This window comes from Eumetopias jubatus, unplaced genomic scaffold (assembly GCF_037043125.1).
Source record: "Eumetopias jubatus isolate StellerSeaLion01/CBP00866 unplaced genomic scaffold, mEumJub1_p1.0 scaffold_8, whole genome shotgun sequence".
Classification (NCBI taxonomy): domain Eukaryota; kingdom Metazoa; phylum Chordata; class Mammalia; order Carnivora; family Otariidae; genus Eumetopias; species Eumetopias jubatus.
In genome coordinates, this window is record NW_028274814.1 from 134,793,823 (window position 1) to 134,820,185 (window position 26,363).

At 42.6% G+C, this 26,363-nt stretch overlaps 1 protein-coding gene and 1 non-coding gene across 2 annotated transcripts in view; both read left to right on the plus strand.

Moving 5' to 3' along the window:
* Nucleotides 1-18,254, plus strand: part of EP300 (EP300 lysine acetyltransferase) — an 84,751-nt gene extending 66,497 nt beyond the window's left edge. Inside the window, exons 20-31 of the mRNA XM_028115674.2 lie at nucleotides 1,276-1,356; nucleotides 3,371-3,427; nucleotides 4,701-4,778; nucleotides 7,114-7,181; nucleotides 8,223-8,373; nucleotides 8,482-8,628; nucleotides 9,246-9,359; nucleotides 10,091-10,256; nucleotides 11,015-11,179; nucleotides 12,345-12,506; nucleotides 14,399-14,680; nucleotides 14,931-18,254. Of these exons, the coding sequence (XP_027971475.1) occupies nucleotides 1,276-1,356; nucleotides 3,371-3,427; nucleotides 4,701-4,778; nucleotides 7,114-7,181; nucleotides 8,223-8,373; nucleotides 8,482-8,628; nucleotides 9,246-9,359; nucleotides 10,091-10,256; nucleotides 11,015-11,179; nucleotides 12,345-12,506; nucleotides 14,399-14,680; nucleotides 14,931-17,135 (3,676 nt within the window). The 3' untranslated portion in view covers nucleotides 17,136-18,254. The remainder of the gene's footprint in view (nucleotides 1-1,275; nucleotides 1,357-3,370; nucleotides 3,428-4,700; nucleotides 4,779-7,113; nucleotides 7,182-8,222; nucleotides 8,374-8,481; nucleotides 8,629-9,245; nucleotides 9,360-10,090; nucleotides 10,257-11,014; nucleotides 11,180-12,344; nucleotides 12,507-14,398; nucleotides 14,681-14,930) is intronic.
* Nucleotides 7,953-8,054, plus strand: LOC114218561 (U6 spliceosomal RNA). Its single transcript, XR_003611215.1, has one exon. It is a non-coding gene; the product is annotated as a U6 spliceosomal RNA (small nuclear RNA).
* Nucleotides 18,255-26,363: the final 8,109 nt, after the last annotated feature.

The window sequence follows — 26,363 nt, forward strand, 5'->3', positions numbered from 1 at the left end:
TCTATCTTAAGCATGATCTGTCTCCTCTATTTTCAATCATCAGCCTACAATATAACTTCTGTAGGATGTTTATTTGGGGCTCTGAGACAGTCATAACAAGGCTGGGCAGTTAATATTCTTTAATAAAACCAAGTCCATGGTGGTGGTTCTTGCTGAACTTGTGTGCTACAGTTGCATTTCTAGCTTTGAAAAAGTCATTTAAACTTTTTGTTTTGTTTACAAAAAGTTAGGTGCACTCTCCTAATGCTTTGTTGTAATCATTAGAATCCACAGTTTTTCACTGTTAATACCTACGAAAACTGAATTAAGTTGTTAAAAGCACTTAATGTTTTAAAAAAAAAAAAACTTGCATGAAACTTTGCTCATGCTGCAGTCTTGACATACCGTTTTTGGATTTTTAATGTCGGTGTGCAGTGTTTGTAAACTTTGTACCTAAGGAACATGTAATCATGTGCCTGCTCGCACCACTGCCTTTCTTTTTGCCTTTTCAGCTATGTCAGTTGATGGCTACAATCAGTATTTAAGCACTTGTGCAGATTTTTCATTGAAAACAAAAACAAAATTTTAATGTGGCTTCCTTGGGATCAAAAAGAAATTTTGTGGATTTTTTTCAATTCAGGGTTGTTTTTAGGTGATTGCTTCCTGGTTCTGTATCCATGGTGGATTTTTATTTGTTACTTATTTTGTTGTGGAAATGGGGAGAAGTGTGTTGATTGCTATGTTTCAGTAATAGAGTAGCAATTCTTCTCTCTCCAGTATATTTATCCTTCCTCCTTTTGATTATTTGCATCAAGTAGCATTAATTACTAAAATGAAAGAATGTAGGTCTGTGTAAGTGAAACTTTTTTATTTGCTGTAATCATTTGCTACTTGTGATCCCATTTGAGATATTTAATGCTAATCTGTGCTTTGCCTTGGCTTTCTGCTTTGTGTTGTCTTGTCTTGCTTTTATGTTTTTTGTTGTCTTGCAATCCCTCATTTCTTCGTTTGTTTTGTGTTTTTTTTTCTCCCTCATGCTTGTCGTTGTCTGCACTTGGCTTTGATTGCAAAAAAAAACCAAAAAACAAAAAACAAAACAAAAAACAAAACAAAACAAAAAAACCAAACTGTGGGGCCCATAAATCTGCATCATTGAATGTCCTTGTCGCCGTTGATGACCTGCTCTCTGCTCCCGTCCCCCTCCTTGGCCTGCTGTGATTGGTGGCTTCGTTGCTTGGCTTGGGCTGTGTTGTGTGAACGGAACAGTTCACCCCAGTATGGCCTTCTTGCCGACAGGTATCATTTCTGTGAGAAGTGTTTCAATGAAATCCAAGGGGAGAGCGTTTCTTTGGGGGATGACCCTTCCCAGCCTCAAACGTAAGTAACTGCATTATTTTGGAAAGTGCTGTCTTGGTTTGTTGTCAAGTGATTATCCTTAAGCTGCTAGGTGGTCTTGGGTTACACTGCCAGTATAGTAGCCATTAGCCACAGTTTGCTATTTAAATACAAATTAATTAAAGGAAATAAAGTTAAAAATTCACATTTCAAATGCTCAGTAGACATCTTTGGGTAGTGGCTGCCATGTTGGCAGAGAACATTTCTGTCACAGCAGAAAGTTTTTTCAACACTGATATGGGAAATATATCAACAATGGATTGGATGTTCATTTTAGGTATTTCGTCTATAAGGAAACAGCTTCTCTCCTAAAAATTGACAGGTTGTAGTGCAAGGGAACTTCATTATTAACTGTTTTAAGTTGAAGGGGAATTGAACAAATAACTTCCTTTTATAGCTTCTCATGTAGGTTATCAATCCTGAAATCACTATAATCATTGACATTCATTTCACATTAGGGGTTTAGGCACTTATTAGAGTGGCCTAGAAGAAAGAGACTTGGTTGGGCTTTTGCAGTCTCACAAGCTCTTACCGTGTGTGGTAAATGCCAGGACAAATTTTCAAACATAGCCTAAATCGGCTAATAGCTCTCCTGATTGCTAAGATGTAGTTAGACACTGTGTTTCAAGTGTGTACTGTTTGAGAAAGAAAGAACTATTTGGTGTGCTTTTAATATTCTTCAGTTCCTTCTTTCCTGGTTTAACCTATAATAAACAGAAGCAGTTTAGAACATTCCAAAAAGTGTGGAATTGTTAAACTAGTAAAAAATAGGGCTTCTGAGGAAAAACTGGTTAATTTTTCCTTCAGTCACCATTGAACTACAGTATAATAGAGTTGGGTGCTAGTCTGGGGAGTAGATGCTGGGTCCCCTTGAACCTTAAGGAGATTTTCTGACCCTTGGCTAAATAAATCAGCCTGACTAGCTCTAACTAGGTTCCTTCTATGATAGGAAAGGAAGGCAACCTTACCATTGGTACAGCTGAGTGGCTTCCCATAACATCTAAACCATAGGACAGTGAATCTCTTAAGACTAAAGGGCATAGAAACCGCTTTCCAATTCTATAGGTCTATAGTGGGCCTGAGAGTCTGCATTACTGATAAGCTCCCGGTCCTTCTATGCCTCTGGTCTTCAGAACGCTCTTTGAAAAGCAAGGACTTTGGCCATTTAGAGAATCTCTAGGCTATACCTAGTAGGAAAGAGTTTAAATGTGGCGATGTCCTCATTTTTGTGAGGAGGAATAACAGTAGTCAAAGTTGGGCCTCCTGAAGTTTATTCTAGGTAGAGAAGGTTAAGACGTTAGCTCTCTAAGGCTGTGAGCAATGTGGTGTGCTAGATTTGGGGATAGGCCATGTGAAAGTTTTAAAATGAATATTATAAAGAATTTTTACCCTTTAAAATGACTTCTGGGTAACGATAAGTAACCTGAAATATGTATTTTTAATATTGAGATTTTTTTTTATTAAAATAAAATGTTGACTAGACTGCCCTGAGAAATGAATATTAATTTTAAATAGGGGTTTAGTGCCCTACATATATACAATTTTTAATAGCTCACTAACATTAAAATATTAAAAGGTGTAAATATTGGGGGCACCTGGCTGTCTCAGTCAAGAGACTCTTGACCCTCGGGGTGGTGAGTTCAAGCCCCACGTTGGGTGTAGAGATTACTTAAAAATAAAATCTTTAAAAAAGAAAAAAGGTATAAAAACCTAATACCAAGAGTAGTAGACAAGACTTTATAAGTTCCTGGGTTCTCCATTTCCTCTAAGAGGAAATAGATTATAAAGTTCTTTCCAAAAATGTAGGCATTCCTTTATGTAAAAAATGTACATTGTGTGGGAGCCTAAAATATACCTGTTTAATGTATCTTCAGTATCTTCTTAGAAGACTTAAATAATCCATTTTTACAAGATTTGTTCCTTTGGTTAGAATAGTAGTCAGATTGCTCATCTTTACATATTGCATTTTCTCATTGTGTCCCTCTTTTCTCCTTAGTACAATAAATAAAGAACAATTTTCCAAGAGAAAAAATGACACACTGGATCCTGAACTGTAAGTAGTTACGCTTGAATGGTCCATATACTTTGATATTCCCTCTTCCTTTCATTCTCTGTTTGCATAGCTGGTGCGGTCTGAGGATAGACCGACACAACATACGTGCACCGTGCACTGTGCACCTGGGCATGTGGAAGTCTGCATTTCACTAAATCCCCTTGAATAGTTTAGGCCCAAGTGAAGCTCCAGCCTACCTGTGCTGAGTGTCATGTGTTCCGTTCCTGTTGTCCTGTGCATTTTCTTTCTTTCTTTCTTCTTTTTTTAAAGATTTTATTTATTAGCGAGAAAGCACAAGCAGGGGGAGTGGCAGGCAGAGGGAGAAGCAGGCTCCTCGCTGAACAAGGAACCTGATGGCGGGACTTGATCCCCGGACCCTGGGATCATGACCTGAGCTGAAGGCAAACGCTTAACCGACTGAGCCACCCAGGCATCCCTGTCCTGTGCATTTTCAAACATCTTTATACTCCCCTACTTTGTAGTGAGGCCACTCAGAGAGTACAGAACCGTGCTAGTACTCTGGGCACTCCTAGAATGGGTAGGATGGCGTCAGACTTCGTTATAGATTTTATTTACTTGTCAGAGAGCGCACAAGCAAGGGGAGCAGCAGGCTGAGGGAGAAGCAGCCTCCCCACTGAGCAAGGAGCCCGGACTCGATCCCAGGACCTGGGATCATGACCTGAGCCGAAGGCGGACACTTAACTGACTGAGCCACCCAGGCATCCAAATGGCATCAGACTTCTTTGGAAGTTTAAGCAGCAGTGATCTTTCACTTTTTACTGCCTGCCCACAGTCACATTTAAAATTATCACATCCAGGAGCACCTGGCTGTCTCAGTAGGTAGAGCGTGTGACTCTTAATCTCAGGGTTGTAAGCTTGAGCCCCATGTTAGGTGTAGAAATTACTTAAAATCTTTTAAAAATAAAATTTTTGATGTGCCTGGGCGACGCAGTTGGTTAAGCGTCTGACTCTTGGTTTCAGCTCAGGTCATCATCTTGGGGTCATGTGATCGGGCTCCACACTCAGCAGGGAGTCTGCTTAAGTTCTGTGTCGTGCACTTTCTCTCAAATAAAAATAAAATTGTCATAGTCAATGACTTAATTTTTTTGAATTTTGCTCTGCCTATAATACTGAAGAGCTTTTTAAAAACAATTCAATTCTTTGGATGTGATCTTGGCTGTCTTAAATTGTCAGGAATCAGGGGAAATGTTGGAAAGTTTTGATTTGGTTAAAGTTTTGGTTCTAATCTTGACTTTTTGGCTTTTCATTCTAGGTTTGTTGAATGTACAGAGTGTGGAAGAAAGATGCATCAGATCTGTGTCCTTCATCATGAAATCATCTGGCCATCTGGGTGAGACATTACTATTTTTTCTAGACTTTTTCTTTGTGAATTATAGCAAGTTTTTGTCTTTGCAATGATGGTATCATATTTTCAAAGTTACTGTCTCTAAAATTAGTTTCGGATTGAGAGAGATAACTAAAATTCACTTTTAGGGGCACCTGGGTGGCTCAGTCTGTTAAGCGTCTGTCTTCGGCTCAGGTCATGATCCCAGGGTCCTGGGATCGAGCCCCGTGTCAGGCTCCCTTCTTATTGGGGGTCTGTTACTTCTCCCTCTGCCACTCCCCCTGCTTGTATGTGCTCGCTTTCTTTCTCTCTCTCTCTCCCTCTCCCTCTCTCTCTCTCTCTCTCTGTGTTAAATAAATAAAATATTTTTTAAAAATTTTCAAATTCACTTTTAAAACATTAAACTAGAATCCAAAAATACAGGTCTTTCTGTTAATTTGCATGGCTTATTTTAATCCATGTACAAATATTTTATTCTGCTGGTATTTAAAATTATTTTGTCGGGGCGCCTGGGTGGCTCAGTAGTTAAGCATCTGCCTTTGGCTCAGGTCATGCTCCCAGAGTCCTGGGATCGAGCCCTGCATCAGGCTTCCATGCTCAGTGGGAAGCCTGCTTCTCCCTCTCCCACTCCCCCTGCTTGTGTCCCCTCTCTTGCTGTCTCTCTCTGTCAAATAAATAAGTAAAATCTTTAAAAAATAAAAAATAAAAAAAAAATAAAATTCATTTGTAATCATTACACATCAAAAGTAAGTATTTTGGGGGGCACCTGTGTGGCTCAGTCAGTTAAACATCTGCCTTCGGCTCAGGTCATGATCCCAGGGTCCTGGAATTGAGCCCCCCATCAGGCTCCCTGCTCAGAAGGAAGCCTGCTTCTTCCTCTCCCTCTCCCACTCCCCCTGCTTGAGTTCCCTCTCATGCTGTCTCTGTCAAATAAATACATAAAATCTTTAAAAATATATTTTTTTGAAAGATTTATCAGTAGAGATAAGAAATCTCTAGCACCTGGAAACTAGCAAGGAGTTGTTAGAAGGAATTAAATTTGCCAGATTTTGAGTGTTACTTATACTGGCTATAGTAGGAAAATTAGAAGATACAGAGGGTGTCCATGGGCAGCTCTGTTCTTACCTGTGAGAAAATGTCATGCTGTGAATGGTTTACTAAATGGTGAAATGGGTTAGGATTTGATGTTTTGAGGGGTTGGACAGTAAGTTACATGTCTATTGTCCAGTGAAAGAGTTTCATAGAAATGACTGCAAACAGACTTTAGTAAACAAGCTGTTCTTGGGCCCCGTGTTCTTTTTCTGAATATTCTCCACATGTAACTTAAGTTGCACATCATCAAAGACTTTGACAACAGTAAGTGGATTTTTGTCCATTGTGACACTTGTCTACTACTATGGGTCTCCTTTCACTCTCCCAGAATGGAGTTGATCCCAGTTCTGTTCCAAGGTTGGGGGTGTCTGTGAATGAAGTGATTCATTAAGATGGGATCTCAGGATTCCTGGCTGATCAGTTGGAAGAGCATGTGACTCTTGATCTCAGGGTCATGAGTTTGAGCCCCATGTTGCGGGTAGAGATTACTTAAATGAATAAATAAATACAAACTTAAAAGAAAAAAGATAGGATAGCTACACTATCCTCTGCTCTTTACTTTGATTGTTGATACTGGTTTGGGGATCACAGGAAAGAGGTGGCTAATTAACACATTTCTAGAAACTAACATGCAGGGAAAAATCACAGTCATTTGATGTATATATGGCTTATCTTTAGATAGGCCTTTTTAGTGCTCTCCTTAATTAAAGAGTTGGGTAAGAAGAACAGTTAAAAGACTTGCAGTGATTCTTGCAACTTGAAATCAGTCACTTTGTATTTAATGTGCTCTCAAGTTTTTGTAAGAAATTCTACTTACACACATCCTTATGTAATTGGGACAAAGAGAATGTTTACCTTTTAAGTCTATTGGTACTACTCAAAACATACTGATTTATATTCCTACCAGTAGGAATATAGACTTTGGCCAAACTGAAATTCCTGTTTTCATCTGTAGTCCATCATATTTTCATATGTCAACCAGTTTATATGCCCTTCACATTTCCTCATGGTTTTCTGACTGTTCTTCAGTTAGGCTTTTTTTATTCTTTTTTTTTTTTTCCTTTAATGATTTCTAAACACTTTTTGTATATTGCTTATTTTAAGATGTTATATATTTAGAAATATTTCTCCCAGGTTGTCTTTTGAATTTTAACTTGGTACATATATATGGTAGATTGTGTTACTAGAATATTGTTAACTTTAAATGTTTATCTAAGCTGTGTAAGCAAAGTCTTGGTTTACATTTTAGATTTGTCTGTGATGGCTGCTTAAAGAAATCTGCACGAACCAGGAAAGAAAATAAGTTTTCTGCTAAAAGTAAGTTTTATTCTTACAAGTAAAGCCTAGCAATACTTAAGTGAAGCATAGTTAAAATAAACCCATCCAAGGGGCTAGGCGGCTGGTTCAGTCTGAAGAGCATGTGATTCTTGATCTCTGGGTTGTGAGTTCAAGCCCCACGTTGGGTGTAGAGATTACTTAAAAGGATCAGGATTTGAAATGTGCAAGATACGTGTTTTTCTTTCTCCTATAATTCTTCATTTTGGGGGCCACATGTAGAAATACTACCCAGAATTGCCATCTCATGTGTGGTTATCTCAATTTGGTCCATACCATTAGCAAGGCTTCTTTCAGACCTATCTTGCTTGGGGACTGGGGGGAATTGTAGTCAGAGATTGTACCATACAGTTGAGATTATCACATTATTTGGTATTTGGTTTAATTTTGGGGATGCTTTGCAGTTTGTTATTGACCTACAAATTGCTTTTTTTCTTGTAAGGTTTCTCATAATACCCAACCATTGTCATTTTTTTAAATATTACTGTAGTTGAGGCATGTTTTTTTTTTAACTTCTGAAATTGGAAAATTTTCCAAATAAAATGTTGGGTGGAGGGGTGCCTGGGTGGCTCAGTTGGTTAAGCAGCTGTCTTTGGCTCAGGTCATGATCCCAGGGTCCCGGAATCAAATCCTGCTTAGGGCTCCCTGCTCAGCGGGGAGTCTGCTTCTCCCTCTCCCCACCCCCCGCTCATGCTTTCTTTCTAATAAATAAAAAAAGAAGTTGGGTGGGAGACACTTTAAATTGACTATCATGTCTGCTTCAACTGCACATAGGCTGAAATTGGAATGACACAGAGATTTGCATAGCCCCTATGCAGGGATGGCACACAAATTCATGAAGTAGTCCATTTTTTTTTTTTAAAAGATTGTTTTCAAGTATTCACCACATTGCTTTAACAAAATCAAGTTATCCTATTTGTACGGAAAAAGCAGAAATTATATTTGATATTGAAGTGTCAGACTTTTAACAATTATAAATTTGCACCTTGGTTATTGCCAAACTTCTCACTTCTTCGTTTCTAGGGTTGCCATCCACCAGGCTTGGTACCTTTCTGGAGAATCGTGTGAATGACTTTCTTAGGCGACAAAATCACCCTGAGTCAGGAGAGGTCACTGTTCGGGTAGTTCATGCTTCTGACAAAACTGTGGAAGTGAAACCAGGCATGAAAGCAAGGTATCCAGTAATTTTCCCTTTTCTTCCCTTGTGCTTAATACAGTTACTGCTGATAATTCTGATCTGAATGAGATGTTGTGGTTTTTCTTTCCAATCTGAACTGTGTAGGTTTGTAGATAGTGGAGAGATGGCAGAATCCTTTCCATACCGAACCAAAGCCCTCTTTGCCTTTGAAGAGATAGACGGTGTTGACTTGTGCTTCTTTGGCATGCATGTTCAAGAGTATGGCTCTGACTGCCCTCCACCCAACCAGAGGTAGGACTTAACACAGCTATCTTCCAAATTTGAGGGGGGGGGTTGAAGTTTAATAGGCAAAAAGCATTATGGGCAAGAAACTATTTGATGTGCTTGATTTGGAAATGGAAATGCAAATTCTCACTGCTCAAGACTGCTTTTATGCAGTCATAGTAATAAGGAAGGGGATATGAACAGCAGCCTGAAATTGGAAGTGGGAAGCAGACTATTTTTCAGAAAATGGCTTAAATCTAGATTGTGTTAAGTACCTTGCCTGAGAAGTATGTGAAAGAATGTCACACAAATAAAGTTAGGATATGGTTTAGAATTTCTTTCCAAAATAGTATAAAGGCCAGAATAAGAATGCTGCCAGAATACATTTGGATCCATAAATACTAATATACTATACTTCAGGCACTACAGGGTACTGAGACTATAATAGAGACTATAATAGAGCCATAGGCTCACGAAAGTCCCCTAAAGGGTGCACAGTCTTGTCATTTATCTAACTGTGACTGTGTGATGTGTAGTGTAAATGAGGTGAAAAAAGCACAGAAGAGAGAGATTGTGTTTTTAGCCACATCAGCAAGAACTCCTTATGTGACTTGACTTGGTTTCTTTCTCCCCACTTGATACAGGAGAGTTTACATATCATACCTTGACAGTGTTCATTTCTTCCGTCCTAAATGCTTGAGGACTGCAGTCTACCATGAGATTCTAATTGGATATTTAGAATACGTCAAGAAATTAGGGTAAGCATATCGATAAATGTTATCTTTAAAAACAATTAGCTTAAACTAATTAGGTCTTAAACTAATTACCACCGTGGTATTGTGGTGAGACGTAGGTTAAAACATGGAGATAGGTGACTTTTTTTGCTTCCTTTTCTCAGTGTTGCCAATTGGACAGAAATGGGTATTTTGACCCTAGGCATACTCCTTCCAGATTAGTTTTATTTTGTTCAGTTGAGCTGTTAGGTACAGTTTGATTGGAAGGTTGTTACTCATTTAGGGCCAGAACCTGAAACTGGAGTTGATCCTTTCATACCTGGATTTCAGAACCAAAAGCAAACTAAGGTCTGGAGATACGCAAATGAGTCTGATTCCTTACCTTCAGGGTAAACATGTGCTTGAGAATATTCACCACCTCACCTTGCACTTTCTTCCTCTTAACATTTTGCATTCTGTTTAACTCTCTTGTTGGAATGGATCCACATCCACGTTCCTTTGCATTGTAGCTTTTGTTTGGTCTTCAAATGCAAATGTGGGATTTGGGGATCCAGGGTTAGCCTCTAACAAGAACTTCACAGTGTGGACCCACTTTAAGTGCTGTAGGTTAGGCCTGGGTTCTGGCCTGATGCTGGATAGTACACTTAGTATTGTCTTAGAAAAAAATCACTGGTTTCTGTACTGACTCCACCTTGTAGCATTCTTTCTGGAATGGACGATAAACTTTTCAATATTATACCTCTCTGTGTTGTTAGATATACAACAGGGCATATTTGGGCTTGTCCCCCAAGTGAGGGAGACGACTATATCTTCCATTGCCATCCTCCTGACCAGAAGATACCCAAGCCCAAGCGACTGCAGGAGTGGTACAAAAAGATGCTTGACAAGGCCGTGTCTGAGCGAATCGTCCATGACTACAAGGTCAGGAGGAGTGGGGGGCAAGGACTGATCCTGTTCCTCTGTAGTCTGCCATTTGACTATCTTAACAAAAATCTGTTTGTTCTTCCTTTTTCAAAGCAAGAAAAACTCAGTTTTAAAAGAGTCTTAGATCAACAAATCTCTGTTTTAAAGATGTGATGAAAAACGTATTCTTAATAGCCATTCACGATTAGAGGGCGTCTCATGATAAGAACTTGAACAGATAAGTTTCTTATCTGTTTTTACTCCTGGGGAGAAAAGCAAGAACTGGATGTTTTCCCAGCAGAGCAGCCTGTAGCCATGCAGTTTCCAGTATTTGTGGTTTGGGTTGTTTTGGACATATTTCTCTGTCGGGATGGGTGATGGGTACAAGGCAGGCATTCCTCACATTGCACTGCATTGTGTTATCAGCAGTAGGAAAGGCCACGGCATGATTAATGGTGCCTCCGCCTGTGCCTTCGGTCCTAGCAGGAAGATGTCCCACTCGGCTTTATAAAGGCAGGTAACCTCCCTGTCCTCACAGGCAGAGGAAAGACAGAACCAGAACTACTGACTTCAGACCTTGAGTTTTCACTGTTTAGGACTTAAATGTCTCCCTGGGGCATCAATAAAATCTCTGCTACTTTTCTTTCAGAAGACGTTTTAATCCTTTGTGTTTCTTGTGTCCACTAGCTGTGATTGCTTTTGAATGATAAATGCTTTTTTAAAAAAAATTGAGAAAAGAAAAACAAATACCTGTTTGTCCCGGGGTGTTTTCACAGGATATTTTTAAACAAGCTACTGAAGATCGATTAACAAGTGCAAAGGAGTTGCCTTACTTTGAGGGTGATTTCTGGCCCAATGTTCTGGAAGAGAGCATTAAGGAACTGGAACAGGAGGAGGAAGAGCGAAAGCGAGAAGAAAACACCAGCAACGAGAGCACAGATGTAAGGGCTTTGTGTTTTCCTTTCCAGCTTCTGCCCTGATTCTCTTGTGTAATCCACGAGTGGGCTTCAGCCTTTGACTTGGTCTTAAAGCTCTCGGGTGTAAAAGAGCTCTTCAAATTGGCCAAGAAATAATTGGATTAGATAAGTTATTAATGTTCTGTTTTAGTGATTTTTGACCTTTTTAGCATCAGACCCCCTTTTTAACTGCAACGTTGGATTTCTGGCAGTGGAAAACGGAAGGAAACCCTGAAAAACTGATAGGAAATTAGCTATGTAGAGCAGGGGGCTGGCAAAAGTGTTTTCCATAAAGATCCAGATTGAATATTTGGGACCTTTTTTTTTTTTTTAAACACTACTTTATAAACGTACAGAGCATTCTGAACCATAGGAAAACAGACCTGGGCCAGAATCTGGCTTTGTAGGGGGATCATCTGAGGAGCTTTTCCCCATAGCATAGCTACCATGGTCTCCATTGAGTCTGACCTAACTAAAGTCACTTTTAAGTAGTAGCCTATAAACTCCTCACAGCCTTGTAGTTTGAATCCATTGATTGACTTTTCAAGTTGTTTTTTTATGGTAGGCCCATAAAATTCTAGAATGTTCGGTATCCCACCCTTCCACTCCTTGTGCCCTGGCCCCAAATCTGGAATAGGATGGATCTGAGTGGTATCCAAATTGGGGCTCTTCTAGTCAAAAAGCTAAGGCTGCCATTGTCTTATTGAAGGCTTTTGGTATAGGGATTCTTCACTGGAGGAAAATTAGTGCAAAAACCTTAGTAAACATTAGTCTACTGTAAGTAACAGGTTAAAAAAGGGGGTCTGTGAAAAGAGTTGGTAGAGGCAGAAGATTAGAATCTCCAGTTCCAAAGAGAAGAAGAACCCTTTTACCATTAGTATTATTCAGATCACTTAACAAAAATGTTAACGTTTTGGGCGCCTGGGTGGCTCAGTTGGTTAAGCGACTGCCTTCGGCTCAGGTCATGATCCTGGAGTCCCGGGGTCGAGTCCCGCATCGGGCTCCCTGCTCGGCAGGGAGTCTGCTTCTCCCTCTGACCCTCTTCCCTCTCGTGCTCTCTCTCTATCTCATTCTCTCTCTCAAATGAATAAATAAAATCTATTAAAAAAAAAAATGTTAACGTTTTTTTGTCCCTCTTGCTAACCTGCAGGTGACAAAAGGAGACAGCAAAAATGCTAAAAAGAAAAATAATAAGAAAACCAGCAAAAACAAGAGCAGCCTGAGTAGGGGCAACAAGAAGAAGCCAGGCATGCCCAACGTATCCAATGACCTCTCGCAGAAACTGTATGCCACGATGGAGAAACACAAAGAGGTAAGATGTAGCCACTTGTGGGGAGAAAGGCGGAGAGGGAAGTCTGAAACACTGCCCACCACGGCTGGTGTTTAAGACGTGAGCGCCCGACCATTTGAAGTTCAGAAGGAAGAAATCAAATCGAGACTAAGAAGAAAGAAGAGAGGATAGCTAGAGTGGGAGGCGGGAACAGGAAGTGGTAAGGTTTCTTTGATTTGTAGCTGTTATAAATCTCCGTGGTGGTGTATTGTGTCTGGTGCATTAAAAGCATCAGCGTAGTTTTTCCAACCCTGTTTGTAATCTTCAGGGTTTCTGAGTTCTGGTGAGTGTCTCATTTTGATATTATCAACAATTAATTATTAGCTGTTTCGAGCAGTATTTAGTGTCACGAGATTCTGGCATAACAAAATAGTTGGGAAAGGTCCCTAGAGTATATTATAATAGGCTTGACTTAAATTGTGGATCTAGTCTTCTGCCTTTGTTTAGTCTGAAGATGTAAGTAGTGGATACCTGTTGGAGATTAGAATCTAAGGTTGTCAATTTAGCTTAAATTTGAGTATTGTCTTAGCTAGAGGGTAACATAGAGCGGAAATACTCAATAAAATTGTTACTGGAGGGTTGGCCATAGTAAAGATTTCCAAGGGAGTCACCAGATGGTTTTATTTATTTACCTCTATTTTAAATGAGTTGTTAGAGGCATTCCCCGCTTGTTAGAGTCAGTGCTTTCCTGTGCATCACACTTTCACAATGCTCTTCCATGCTTTAGGACTGCTTTGAGCCACAACCTTAAACCCAATATTATAAGGTCAAACACCCATCACAGTCCTCCCTTGATGCTTTTAACTTTTGGCATCTGTTCAGGTGGTGTCTCAGTGTGCTCTCTTGTCCTGTTCTTTTTTAGAGATGTCTTAATCTTGTTTTATTCAAATATTGCTGCCCAAGTATATTACATGTGTTACTGCCAATTGGCACAGATTTTCAGTCTCTGAGAAACTGGTAGAATGTAGTGGGCAGTACAGCAGTTACTCACAAGTTCCTCATCTCTTGAAGGTACCTTTGCATTTTTCATCTTTAGAGTTACATACTAATTAATGTAAAATAGACATGCAATATCAGCTTCCTGTTGTAGCCTTTATGCTAATGGTTATGGGAATTAGGGGTGGTTGTGTCATTTCAGACTTGAACGAACAAGACTTTTCTTGTTCTGCAGCAAGGACTAAGAAGGTTTTGCTAAATTTCCACCCCCACAAACTTTTCCCATCCCCAAAATTTCAGACTTACAGAAAGTTGCATAGCGGACCCCCTGCCGTACCCCTCGCTTAGATTCACCAGTTGTTAACCTTTTTCTACACCTTCTTTATCTGTAGTTCAGCAAGCAGCTTCTAAGAAAAGAGGACCTCCTCTCCTTAACCACACTGTGGCTTCGCACTCGGGAAGCTTCCCCCCGTGCCACTCTCTAATGTCTGGTCCTTATGCTCCAAGCAAGGATTATGTGTCAGGTTGAGTTGCCATTTCTCAGTTTCTGGCTTTCTTTTCATTCATAATATGGGCATTTTATTGAAAGTGAAGGCCCAAAATCGTTTTGTAGAATGTCCCTCAATTTGGATCTGTCTGACTTGTTCCCTTGTGATTAGATTTGGAGTCACCCATGGATTGGATCTCAGAGTGGACCACTTTGAGGTGAAGTGTCCACTGTATGTATGCTGTCATCCCCAGACCCTTTTTATTTAGAAGGAATTACTGAGAGAATAAGATGTCGATTTTAGGCCCATTGTAGTCCTCCTCAGAGAGGAGACCAGAGGTCTGTGAGCAGCCTTGCGAGCATCCGGCTTGACTCACCCGTCGGCTGCTGTCGATCCAGTGCCACGTGGTGCTCTTATTCCAGAGTCAGACTGGGGCGGTCTCTTCCGTAGGTCTTCTTTGTGATCCGCCTCATCGCCGGCCCTGCCGCCAACTCCCTGCCCCCCATCGTCGACCCTGACCCCCTCATCCCCTGCGATCTCATGGACGGGCGGGACGCCTTCCTTACCCTCGCAAGGGACAAGCACCTGGAGTTCTCTTCCCTCCGAAGAGCCCAGTGGTCCACCATGTGCATGCTGGTGGAGCTGCACACCCAGAGCCAGGACCGCTTCGTCTACACCTGCAACGAGTGCAAGCACCACGTGGAGACGCGCTGGCACTGCACTGTCTGCGAGGTAGGCCCCAGGGGGCCGGGGGGAGGGTGTCTGGGTTCCCGAGAGGCAGTAGGATCAGCTGTCACACAGGCCTGTGCTCGGTGCCAGTGGTGAGGCGGCATGCAGAGGGGGAGGGGCCTGGTCTTAACAATCTAGTGGTGGAGCTGCAGGGTCTTTCTCTAAAAGGGGGCTTCGGGGCCGTAGCAGAATACACAAAATGTTTTTGAGTGACTTAAATCTGGGAGAGTTGACTGCACCTGTTCTCCCCCAGGATTATGATTTGTGCATCACCTGCTACAACACTAAAAACCATGACCACAAAATGGAGAAACTTGGTCTCGGCTTAGATGACGAGAGCAACAGCCAACAGGCTGCAGCCACCCAGAGCCCAGGAGACTCTCGGCGCCTGAGCATCCAGCGCTGCATCCAGTCCCTGGTGCACGCCTGCCAGTGCCGCAACGCCAACTGCTCACTGCCGTCCTGCCAGAAGATGAAGCGGGTGGTGCAGCACACCAAGGGCTGCAAGCGGAAAACCAACGGGGGCTGCCCCATCTGCAAGCAGCTCATCGCCCTCTGCTGCTACCACGCCAAGCACTGCCAGGAGAACAAGTGCCCGGTGCCCTTCTGCCTCAACATCAAGCAGAAGCTCCGGCAGCAGCAGCTGCAGCACCGGCTCCAGCAGGCCCAGATGCTCCGCAGGAGGATGGCTAGCATGCAGCGGACCGGTGTGGTGGGGCAGCAGCAAGGCCTGCCCTCCCCGACTCCTGCCACTCCCACCACACCAACAGGCCAGCAGCCAGCCACGCCACAGACACCCCAGCCCCCGCCTCCCTCTCAGCCTCAGCCCACCCCTCCCAACAGCATGCCACCCTACTTGCCCAGGACTCAGGCTGCTGGCCCTGTCTCCCAGGGTAAGGCGGCGGGCCAGGTGACACCTCCCACCCCTCCTCAGACTGCTCAGCCACCCCTGCCGGGGCCCCCGCCTGCTGCAGTGGAAATGGCAATGCAGATTCAGAGGGCAGCTGAGACGCAGCGCCAGATGGCCCACGTGCAAATTTTTCAAAGGCCAATCCAGCACCAGATGCCCCAGATGACTCCGATGGCCCCCATGAGTATGAACCCACCCCCTATGGCCAGAGGTCCCAGTGGGCATTTGGAGCCAGGGATGGGGCCCACAGGGATGCAGCAACAGCCACAGTGGGTCCAAGGAGGATTGCCTCAGCCCCAGCAGCTACAGCCTGGGATGCAGAGGCCAGCCATGATGTCGGTGGCCCAGCATGGTCAGCCCTTGAATATAGCTCCCCAGCCAGGACTGGGCCAGGTAGGTGTGAGCCCTCTCAAACCAGGCACTGTGTCTCAACAAGCCTTACAAAACCTTTTGCGGACTCTCAGGTCTCCCAGCTCTCCCCTACAGCAGCAACAGGTGCTTAGTATCCTTCATGCCAACCCCCAGCTGTTGGCTGCGTTCATCAAGCAGCGGGCTGCCAAGTATGCCAACTCGAATCCGCAGCCCCTCCCTGGGCAGCCTGGCATGCCCCAGGGCCAGCCAGGGTTGCAACCGCCTGCCATGCCAGGCCAGCAGGGGGTACACTCTAACGCAGCCATGCCGAACATGAACCCCATGCCAGCGGGCGTCCAGAGGGCTGGCCTGCCCCAGCAGCAGCCGCAGCAGCAGCTCCAACCACCCATGGGAGGGATGAGCCCCCAAGCCCAGCAGATGAACATGAACCACAACGCCATGCCTTCGCAGTTCCGAGACATCTTGAGGCGGCAGCAGATAATGCAGCAGCAGCAACAACAGGGAGCGGGACCCGGAATCGGGCCCGGGATGGCCAACCATAACCAGTTCCAGCAACCCCAGGGAGTTGGCTACCCGCCGCCACCGCCCCAGCCCCAGCCGCAGCCGCGGATGCAGCATCACATGCAGCAGATGCAGCAAGGGAGCATGGGGCAGATGGGCCAGCTCCCCCAGGCCTTGGGAGCAGAGGCAGGAGCCAGCCTGCAGGCGTATCAGCAACGACTCCTGCAGCAACAGATGGGGTCCCCTGCTCAGCCCAACCCCATGAGCCCCCAGCAGCATATGCTCCCAAGCCAGGCTCAGTCCCCACACCTCCAAGGCCAGCAGATCCCTTCTTCTCTCTCCAATCAAGTGCGTTCTCCCCAGCCTGTCCCTTCTCCGCGGCCGCAGTCCCAGCCCCCCCACTCCAGCCCTTCCCCAAGGATGCAGCCTCAGCCTTCTCCACACCACGTTTCCCCACAGACCAGTTCTCCACATCCTGGACTGGTAGCTGCCCAGGCCAACCCCATGGAACAAGGGCATTTTGCCAGCCCGGACCAGAGTTCAATGCTGTCTCAGCTCGCTAGCAATCCAGGCATGGCAAACCTCCATGGTGCAAGCGCCACGGACCTGGGACTCAGCACCGATAACTCAGACTTGAATTCAAACCTCTCACAGAGTACACTAGACATACACTAGAGACACCTTGTAGTATTTTGGGAGCAAAAAAATTATTTTCTCTTAACAAGACTTTTTGTACTGAAAACAATTTTTTTGAATCTTTCTTAGCCTAAAAGACAATTTTCCGTGGAACACATAAGAACTGTGCAGTAGCTGTTTGTGGTTTAAAGCAAACATGCCAGATGAACCTGAGGGATGATAGAATACAAAGAATATATTTTTGTTATGGCTGGTTACCACCGGCCTTTTTTTCCCCCTTGTGTGTGTGGTTCAAGTGTGCACTGGGAGGAGGCTGAGGTCTGTGAAGCCAACCACATGCTCCTGCCTTGCACCTCCAATAGGTTTTATTATTTTTTTTAAATTAATGAAAATATGTAATATTAATAGTTATTATTTACTGGTGCAGATGGTTGACATTTTTCCCTATTTTCCTCACTTTATGGAAGAGTTAGAACATTTCTAAAACCAGAGGACAAAAGGGGTTAATGTTACTTTAAAATTACATTCTATATATATATAAATATATATAAATATATATTAAAATACCAATTTTTTTTTCTCTGGGTGCAAAGATGTTCATTCTTTTAAAAATGTAAAAAAAAAAAAAAAAATTCCCCTTTCCTCCCCTCAAGTCAACTTTTGTGCTCCAGAAAATTTTCTATTCCGTAAGTCTGAGCGTAAAAACTTCAAGTATTAAAATAATTTGTACATGTAGAGAGAAAAATGACTTTTTCAAAATATACAGGGGCAGCTGCCAAATTGATGTATTATAATTGTGGTTCTGTTTCTTGAAAGAATTTTTTTCGTTATTTTTACATCTAACAAAGGAAAAAATTAAAAAGAGGGTAAGAAACGATTCCAGTGGGATGATTTTAACATACAAAATGTCCCTGGGGTTTCTTCTTTGCTTGCTTTCTTCCTCCTTACCCTGCCCCCACCCCATACACACACATACACACACACACACACACACAGACACACTTTCTGTAAAACTTGAAAATAGAAAGCAAAAACCCTCAACTGTTGTAAATCATGCAATTAAAGTTGATTACTTATAAATATGAACTTTGGATCACTGTATAGACTGTTAAATTTGATTTCTTATTACCTATTGTTAAATAAACTGTGTGAGACAGACACCTGACCTTGTTTTACTTCTTTGCTATCACATCTTTGTCTTAGAATGCGTCAGTTTGAGTCAGTGCCTGATACATGGGATTCAGAGGAAAAAGCAAAAGCACTAGCTTGCAGTTTTCCTAAACTATCACAGAAAGTGAATTCACAAATAGATTTAGATAAATTTATCCAAATGTCAGGGAAAAACCCAAGGACCAGCTAAATGTCAATTTCACTAATTTGACTTGATACAAATGAGCTGTTAACTGGTTTATAGAGGACAACCTTCTAACATGGTTCCCTATGGATGACCTGCTCTAATCACCCCTCATTTTACAGGGATGAGAATTTACACCTCAGAGGGATCATGTATCTGCCTAAGTCAGAAGTAACTTCTTGAAAAAGCAGAACTTGGTGCTACCTAGCCTGTTACACTTTGGTTTTGCTACCTGCCAACCAAGAAGTCAATGGGGGGTATGAGGTTGTGAGAAAGGAAAATGTGTGGGAATAAAACCTGGAAGCCTAAGAGATTACAACAATGAGTCCAGTATTGTGCTAGGTAGCTAAAGAATGAAGAGGTTACTGGTCTCCCTCCAACTGAATATCCGTTGGCTATAAACTGAAAAATTAGACTACTACTAATGGCTTTGGCATCACTGGGCAAGCCTTGTCTCTGTCCTAAAGCTTCACACTATGATAAGTCTACTAAGGGCTAAAGAAAGATCTTCAAGTAGCTTAATTCAAACACCTATCTGTTCTACTATTTTACATTGTCTCAAAAATAACCAGTATCTTAATGTAAGGTTTACTTGCACACTGAGCATTAATCAGAGACCATCCCAGAAAAATGTGTCAAGTGCCTACCAGCCTCTGGTCCGTGGTCCAGCAGATCCACCTGGAGCACCTACATCAGATGCCAGGCCAGATGGCACACAAGATGCAACGCTGCAAGAAGATGGAGGGATGCTTAAGTGAGATAAAACCGAAAGGGGTGATGGTAGAAGCAGGGGAACAGATGGAGTTGGGGAAACCTGCTGATGGAAATTGGGCCAGTTTCTGGAACGGATAGTATTTAAAATGGATCTTGGAGGGGCGCCTGGCTGGCTCAGTTTTGTGATTATCACAGGGTTGTAAATTCAAGTCCTGCGTGTGGCATACAATTTACTTAGATAAAATAAAATAGATCTTGCAGGGAACATGAATGGGAAAAGGTGGAAAGGAGTGAGGAGGAACTCCCCCAGAAGAGTCAGATCCTGTTGGGGAAACAGCTTCAGGTCCACTTGGCTGACACCAGATTACAGAAGAGGCTGAATGCCTATGTTAGAGAAAGACCCCCCATTTTCTCCCTAGTACTACGGACCCGGGATCAATTGGAGCCCTCAACAGGGAAACACTCAAGAATTCTAACCCATTTCCAAGCAGTAAATATCCAGCTTTCACAGCTCTAGCCTCTTCAGCTTAAAGACAGCTGGGTTGAAGTGTTCAAGTACATTTTCCCTACAATGTTGCAAAGAGAAAAGTGGGAGCAGAAATAAATGGGGTGCGGGGTAGAAGCTGTCCTTGTCCAGGCCGGAGGCAGTGCTAGGGAGGGGGAAGATAAGAATTAATCCAGAGTCAGGAATACAAGAAGCTGATTTCAATGTTTCTGTATATTTGAAAATTATCACCAGGAAAAGTTGGGAGGAGCCGAAAGGAGCCACAAGTCTCCAGTTGAGCTGTTTATAACACGTCAATCTAGGAAATAGGCCCAAGGGGGACAAGTGGTGTTCAGGTGCTTTCATTTACTTAGCTTACTGAAATCCTCAAAAACAGCCCCAACTGATCAATGAGAAGACTGCAGCTCAAGTGAGAAGTTGCTCAAGGTCACACAGCCAGGATATGGCTTACCAGAATGTCAAAGGTCTCGGGCTCCAAAGCCTTTCTCCTCCATACCCTTCATCTCCCTTACACTGTAGAGACTCCCTAGTCATGGCAGCAAACTAATACATGTGACACAGGGGACCTGCTCCAAGCAAATGCAACACACAGACTAAAAACTGAAAGGGGAGAAAGAAACCAAGGCATCCTAAAGATAAGTTCCCCAGGCTTCTCCTTTTACAAACTAGGAAGCTGGTCTCCAGATGGATGGTTTCCTGGAATGTTAACGTTCATGGTGAGGTCGCCCTGTTTAAAGAGCACATAGAGCAGCATCAAAAAGAACAAAATGTTTAGGAATAGATTTAACAAAAAAAGTATAAGACGTGTACGCTGAAAACTAAAAACACTGAAAGAAAATAAAGACCTAAATAAATGAGAAGACATTGTTCAGGGATCAGAAGACTGGGAAGACCTCACTAATTTGTTAGGGAAGAGGTACTCTCCAAATCCAGCTAGAGATTCAGTGCAACCCCTACCAAAATATCTGCTGGCTTTTGGCTTTTTTGGGGGGGGGGGCAGAAATTGAGATGTTGATCCTAAAATTTGTATGGAAATGCAAAGGAGCCAGATAGCCAAAACAATCTTGAAAAAGAAGTATGAATTTGGAGGACTCATACTTCCAAATTTCAAAACTTAAACTACAAATCTAATCAAGACAACAGTAGTAGCATAAGGACAGACATTTAGATCAATGGAACAGAGTCCAGAAATAAAGCCAAATATTTATGGTCAATTGATTTTTGATAAGGGTGCCAAGAGAACTCAATGCAGAAGGAATAATCTTTTTCCATAAATGGTGCTGGGACAACTGGATATCCACATAACAGAAGAAAGAAATTGGACCTCTACTTCACATCAAATACAAAAATTAACTCAAAATAGATTGTTAGAGGGGCACCTGGGTGGCTCAGTCGTTAGGCGTCTGCCTTGGGCTCAGGCCCCAGGGTCCTGGGATCAAGCCCCGCATCGGGTCCCCTGCTCCGCGGGAAGCCTGCTTCTCCCTCTCCCACTCCCCCTGCTTGTGTTCCCTCTCTCGCTGTGTCTCTCTCTGTCAAATAAATAAATAAAATCTTAAAAAATAAATAGATCGTTACACCAAAACGTAAGAGCTAAAACTACAAGTCATAGTAGAAAACACAGGTAAAGGTCTTCATGACCTTGGTAATCCATGATTACATAGGACACCTAAAGCACAAGCAACCGGGAAAAAAAAATGTACTTGAACGGAATTTAAAACTCTTGTGCATCCAAGGATACGATCAGGAAAGTGAAAGACACCCCACAGAATGGGATCATATGTTCGTGAATCATATCTGATAAGAGACTATATAGAAACTCTGACACTCGACCCAACAAAAAGACAACCCAATGAAAAATTGGGCAACAGATTTGAAGAGGCATTTTTCCCCACAGAGGAGATACAAATGGCCCATAAGCAGTGGAAATGAAACTGCTATAGAAAAGTACAGATGCGGGGCGCCTGGGTGGCTCCGTTAAGCGTCTGCCTTCGGCTCAGGTCATGATCCCGGGATCCTGGGATCGAGCCCTACATGGGGCTCCCTGCTCAAAAGGAAGTCTGCTTCTCCCTCTGCCTCTGCCTCTCCCCTGCTTTTGCTCGCTCTCCCTCTCTCTCAAGTGAATAAAATTAAAAAATATTTTTAAAAAAAGAAAAGTGCAGATACATGAAGATGAAGATGGACGCACGAATGCTTCAGCAAGGCTTGACTTTAAACTCAAGGAGGTTTTCTCTTTTCATTCTTGATGCCTCCTCCTCCTCCCCTGAACTTGTTTTTCTGTGGATCCTTTGTCCCAGGAACTCCCTTCTTATCCATGTGGACATCTCGCTGATCTCAATGTATACTTAGTAACGAGACTCAGATGGCTGTTGCCAGGGCTGGTCAGGAGACCACCTTAAAGACATGACGAACGTGGCTGGCAGCACATACCAGATTCCTATCGAAACCGCCCCGATCCTGTATTTTCCTATAAAACCCTTCAGCCTTTTACCCCCAGGCAGCTCTGCAGTTTTGTTTTGTTTTGTATTAAAGTAGGTTCCACACCCCAACGTGGGGCCTGAACTCACAACCGGGAGATTAAGAGTTGCATGCTCTACTGAGTAAGCCAGCCAGGTGCCCCTGGTCTGCAGTTGCAGACTAGCCTGTTGCAACCTCCTTTGCCTGGCAAAGTAATAAAATTATCACCAAACTGTCTTTGTGTTCTATTTTGGCTCCAGAGCACAGAGGTTGGTTATCGACAACAAAAAGATGCTCAACATCATTAGTAATCGGGGAAATGCAAATCAAAACTACAATAAGATACCGTTTCACACCTGGTAGGATGGTTAGTATCAAAGATACAGGCTGGTGAGGATGTGGAGAAAATGGAACCTCACACACTGCCGGGGGGATGTAAAACGGGATAGCCACTTTGGAAAATTGTAGCAGTTCCTCTAAAAAGTTAAATATTTAGGGGCGCTTGAGTGGCTCAGTGGGTTAAGCATCCAACTCTTGGTTTCAGGTCAGGTCATGATCTCAGGGTCATGAAATCAAGCCCCCCTTTGGCTCCGTGCTAGGTGTGGAATCTGCTTAAGATTCTTTCTCCCTCTCCCTCTGCCTTACCCCCATTCTCTCCCTCTCTCTCTCAAAAAAATTTTTTTTAAGTTAAATATCTATAAGAATGATTTGTACGCTGCAGAAAATTTATCTCAGTAAATATCTGTCCATAACATAAAAACTAGTTATACATAGAGTTACCATATGACCTGGCAATTCCTCTCCTTGTTATAGACCCAAGAAAACTGAACACATATGTTCACACGAAAATCTGTACACAAACATCCATGGCAGCATTATTCATAATAGCTGAAAAATAAGCAATTGACACGTCCGTCAACTGATAAATGGATACCCATCCAATGGAATAGTATTCAGCCATTGAAAGGAATGAGGTAGTGATTTACACAAGAACCTGGATGAACTTTGAACACATGATGCTCAGTGAAAGGAACCAAACACAAAAGACCACATACTATACGGTTCTATTTTTTTTTTTTAAGATTTTATTTATTTATTTGACAGAGAGAGACACAGCGAGAGAGGGAACACAAGCAGGGGGAGTGGGAGAGGGAGAAGCAGGCTTCCCGCTGAGCAGGGAGCCCGATGCGGGGCTCGATCCCAGGACCCTGGGACCATGACCTGAGCCGAAGGCAGATGCCCAACGACTGAGCCACCCAGGCGCCCCAAGCCTGACATTTTTGAGAGGGATGTTTATCACCCTTCTTACTGGCTACACGGGGGGGGGGGAAATTAACCCAAAACCAAGAATACGCAGAAATTACCCAAAACCAAGAATACGCAGCAGTTAACACTTCCCAACTATAATCCTTAAACCTAAGTTCAGTCATTTCCCATTTATGAAGCATTGAAGATCTATTGTGTATGATAAGCTCCGGAGACAGAAGGAAGAACTAAAACAAAAACAAAACCAAAATGAAGTGGTAGTCACAGTAAACTATAAAATCAAAAGGTTTGGGAAACAACCTAAGTGCCAAGAGATATGAATGTGTAAAGAAGTAATGGCATATACATATACATACGCAGAGTGGCATTCAGCCCTGAGAAAGAAGGAAATCCTGCCAATTGAGACATCGGTGAACCTCAAGGGCATTATGCTAAGTGAGATAAGTCAGAGAAAGACAAATACTGTTTGATATCAGTTATATGTCTAAAAGAGCCACATTTGCAAACACAGAGAGTAGAATGGTGGTCACCAGAAGCTCAGGGGTCGGGGGACTTGGGGAGATGTTGTTTAAGGGTACTCACGTGGAACTAGGAGATAGCTACATGAGTCCTGGAGATCTAATGCATGGCATAGTGATGAGAGTCAACAATACTGTAGTATCAATTTCAAAGGTGCTAACAGGCTAGCTCTTAATTGTTCCCACCACAAAAATAAATAAATAATTATGTGACATGAGATGTTAGTTAAAATGGTGGTTATCATATCACTATATAGAAATGTAGCAAATTAACATACTGCACCCCTCAAACATACACAGTGTTATACCATCAATGATATTTCAATTAAAAAATATCAAAAGGCTTGGACTGGTGACTATGAAGTGAACTCACCAGTCTATAACCTTCGGCAAGTAACTGGACTTCAATAGTCTCAGCTGTGAAGTGGAGATAATCTTGTCCATGCTGCCTCACTGAGCAGTTGTAAAGATACACGAGTATTGGCGAGCATGTCAGAAATTAGAACTCTTGTGTGTTGGTGGTGAGAATGAAAAATGGTATAGCGACTATGGACACAGGATAGTGGTTCCTCAAAAACTGTACATAAAATTACCCTATGACCCAGCAATTCTAATTCAGAGCATATACACTAAAGAATTAAAGGCAGGGACTTGAACAAATATTTGGACGGCCACATTCATAGCAGCATTACTCATTGGCCAGAAGCCCAAGTGTCCATTGACGGATGAAGGGATAAAGAAAATGTGGTATATCCATACAGTGGAACATTATTCCTTAAAAAGGAAGGAAAATCAACAAAGGCTACCACATAGATGAACCATGAACCATGAAGACATTATGCTAAGGGAAACAGACTAGACACAAAAGGACCAATACTGTAGGATTCCACTATGTGAGGTTCCTAAACTGGTCAAATGCATAGAGACAGAAAGTAGACTGGTGGCAGCCAGGGGTCGGGGACAGAGGCGACTGGGGTATTACTGTTTAATGGGCATAGAGTTCAGTTTGGGTTGCACAACAATGTGAATGTGCTTAATGCCACAGAATAGCACACCTAAAAATGGTTAAAATGGTCAATTTTTTGTTATGTATATTTCACAATAAGAATACATAAAATCATGTCAATAAAAGTATGTTGTCAACAATAAAGCCCTGACCCATATATTATTTTATTTCTTTCCTTCCTGGATGCTGTCAATCAATTAGCCAACTAGGGGCCAACTATGTATTATTACGTGTAAGGATGACGGAGAGATTTCTGGCCATGAATTCTAGTCCTTTCTCCTAGTTCACACATACTACAGAGCCCGATATACAGCACAGCCAAAAGGAGGGGAGAGATGGTGGCTTATGTCCTTGAAGCAAACAACAAGATGAGTGCCATTTTCCATATACAGCCTGCTGGGAAGAACCACATGAAATGAGGCAGTAGGTGGTGACAGTCCGGAATGAGATACACAGAACAGACCCCTCAATTCTCAGGGCTACCAGGTGGTCACAGGCAGAAAAAAAAAATTAGAAGAAGAAAGAAAACACAGCCCATAAAGAGTGTATGACTGGACGTTCCTATTCGCGTAGCAAGTGCGTACTGCGTGTGACGCACAGGCCTGCGCTGAGTAAGGTCCTGACGGTGGGGCCGGTGGGGGGCATTCGTGACTCCAACAAATGGAAAACACAACATCTGAAATGGAAAGTCAACGAATGGGATTAACAGAGGATTAAATACAGCAGAAAATTATGATTGGTGAATTGGTAGATATGATGATAGAAACTCTTTACAATGTAGAGAAAAAAGACTGAAAAAAAAATGAACAGAGACTCTGTGGGACAATATCAAGCTAATATATAATTAAAGTTCCAGAATAAAAGGGCAAGAAAATATTTTTTGAAATAAATGACCGAAAAATTTCCAAATATGATGAAAACCGTAAGTTCACAGATCCAGGAAGCTCGGTGAACCCTAAGCAGGATAAACTCATAGAAAATAATACCAAGACACATAATAAAATTACTGAAAAACAGTAATAAAATCTTTTTTTTTAAGATGTTATTTATTTACTTGACAGAGAGAGAGAGCACAAGCAGGGGGAGCAGCAGAGGGAGAGAGAGAAGCGGGCTCCTCACTGAGCAGAGAGCCTGATGAGGGGCTCGATTCCAGGACTCCGGGATCATGACCTGAGCCCAAGGCAGACACTTAACTGACTGAACCACCCAGGTGCCCCCAAAGAGAAAATCTTAAAAACAGCCAGAAGATTAAAAAAACAGCCAGAAGATAAAAAGACACATTTGGAACAAAGATAGATTTCTTATCAGAAACTATGCAAGTCAGAAATCAATTTAAAAAAAAAAACTGTCACGACGCGGATGGAACTGGAGGGTGTTATGCTGAGCGAAATAAGTCAATCAGAGAAAGACTTGTATCATATGATCTCTCTGATATGTGGAATTCTTAATC